This window comes from Salmo salar, chromosome ssa19 (genome assembly GCF_905237065.1).
Source record: "Salmo salar chromosome ssa19, Ssal_v3.1, whole genome shotgun sequence".
Classification (NCBI taxonomy): Eukaryota; Metazoa; Chordata; class Actinopteri; order Salmoniformes; family Salmonidae; genus Salmo; species Salmo salar.
The window spans coordinates 65,530,729-65,532,563 of NC_059460.1; the positions used below are offsets into that span (position 1 = coordinate 65,530,729).

The following is a 1,835-nucleotide window of genomic DNA, read 5'->3' on the forward strand; positions in this document are numbered from 1 at the left end:
CTGCTAAATGACTAAAATGTAAATGATGTGTGTGTGTACTGAGAAGTTATTATGATGGAGCAAGAAGCATAATAAATGTAATTCCTCTCAGAGTTGGTTCTAATGTACCCTGTGGTATACTAGCATATGAATGTACAACACACGTGTTATGACAGCGCGCCTGTAACTAACTCCATTTCTGTCTGTCATCATGAGGCTAATTCGCCACAATGCTGGCCATGTCAGAACTCATGTAACATCTACCCCCCTTCTTTCTCTTCTCTTCCCAAGCCAGCTTTTCCAGTCTCTAAGGGAAGGAGAGAGAGGTGAGGCGAGAAGCGAGAGAGGGCTGGAAGAGGGAAGAGCTCGGGTTAAGATGTTTGGTGTTCCTATTTCTGGCAGAGGGGAGAACGTATTATGTATGAGAAGTTAACCATAATGAACCTGCAAAGCGGCTTGAACTGGACTGAGCCTAACAACTGGTACCATGACCTGACCACAGTACAAGCAAAACACAGCAAAGGTGAGTTGAAATTCAACGCATTCATCTAAGGAATGATTCATAGGACAATGTACCAATTAACATATCAACCTATTGCACAACCCTATGAAATGCTGTCTCGTTTTCATGGTCATTGCCTTAGAATTCTTAACCGACTCTCTCTCACAGTCTGAAAACTGTCTGTTTATTGTTTGTAAATATTACCAGCAGGTCAATTAAATAAATCAGTCAAAGTAGGAAGAAAACTGAATTACACATTTCTTCATTTTAAAGTAATGAGAAAAATTGGAATTGGAATTTCAGTTCACTTCCTGTATTGACTGAAATTAAATTGAATTGACCCCGACCCAGAATAACAATGTGTCAATGTAATTCGTCTGACATTTTAATGTTTGTCCATCGCCTCTCTCCTTCAGTGGCCGAGGGCTGTCTTTTGGACACAGACGGAGGCCTGGGGGACAAAGGTGGTGGTGGAGGAGGAAGAGGAGGAGTAGGAGGAGGGCCGGTCGAGAGGGACGAGGGCGAGGAGTCACAGCTGAGGCTGCAGCTGAAGAGGAAGCTACAGAGGAACAGGACCAGCTTCACTCAAGAGCAGATTGAGGCGCTGGAGAAAGGTCAGACAGGTTTCAGCCAATCACAATTCACCATGCTTGAGCTTCAGCCAATCAGTTTCTTGATTGAGCTTCGGCCAATCACATAGTGCCTTGCTGGAGACAGAGCGTCACAGAGTCAGTCACTATGGTGGCAGTGCTTTTCCTGCCTCGGTCAGAGGCCTCAGTTCATGGATTTGGTACTTGGATCTGTGCATAAATCAGAATATTCTGACATGCCTCGTTCCAGGGTCTGTAAGATGGGCTATATACTGGATCTGAAAAATTTCAGTCACTCTAGGACAGGGTTCCCCAACTGGGGCCCGCGGGCCAAGTTTTCTGAGCAATTAAAATATATATATGTATATATATGTGTTGTAACGTTGTATTTATTAATGTGATGACTGCTGCTCATTGAATGATAAACGGTTTATAATTACATGATTAAATGAATCAGGTAATTATTAACTCATTAACCAGAGGCACCATGGGAAAGTTTTAGCTTTATTGAGTTTCAATTTCCCAAATTAACTCAAAGAATATCAGAATATCGATTTTACAACAGTCACTAATTAATCTATTTCCTCTACAGTCTCATTCTGAACGTCTCATAATCCGGGAATCTGCACAAACCCGAGTCTCACCAAATAAGTCTGTACCACACCAATTGAGTTGATTATTTATTTACTAACAAGATACAATTATAATATAAGATACACAAACACACAGTCTAGGCTATTGATGTAACGGCCATCGTAAGGAGT

At 41.9% G+C, this 1,835-nt stretch overlaps 1 protein-coding gene across 1 annotated transcript; it reads left to right on the forward strand.

The window, feature by feature from the left end:
* Nucleotides 1-262: 262 nt before the first annotated feature.
* LOC106579410 (paired box protein Pax-6-like) lies at nucleotides 263-1,181 on the forward strand. The gene is made up of 2 exons (XM_014159298.2): nucleotides 263-502; nucleotides 898-1,181. The coding sequence occupies exons 1-2, from the start codon at nucleotides 397-399 to the stop codon at nucleotides 1,179-1,181; spliced, it is 390 nt and encodes a 129-aa protein (XP_014014773.2). The 5' UTR covers nucleotides 263-396.
* The last annotated feature ends 654 nt before the right edge of the window (nucleotides 1,182-1,835 follow it).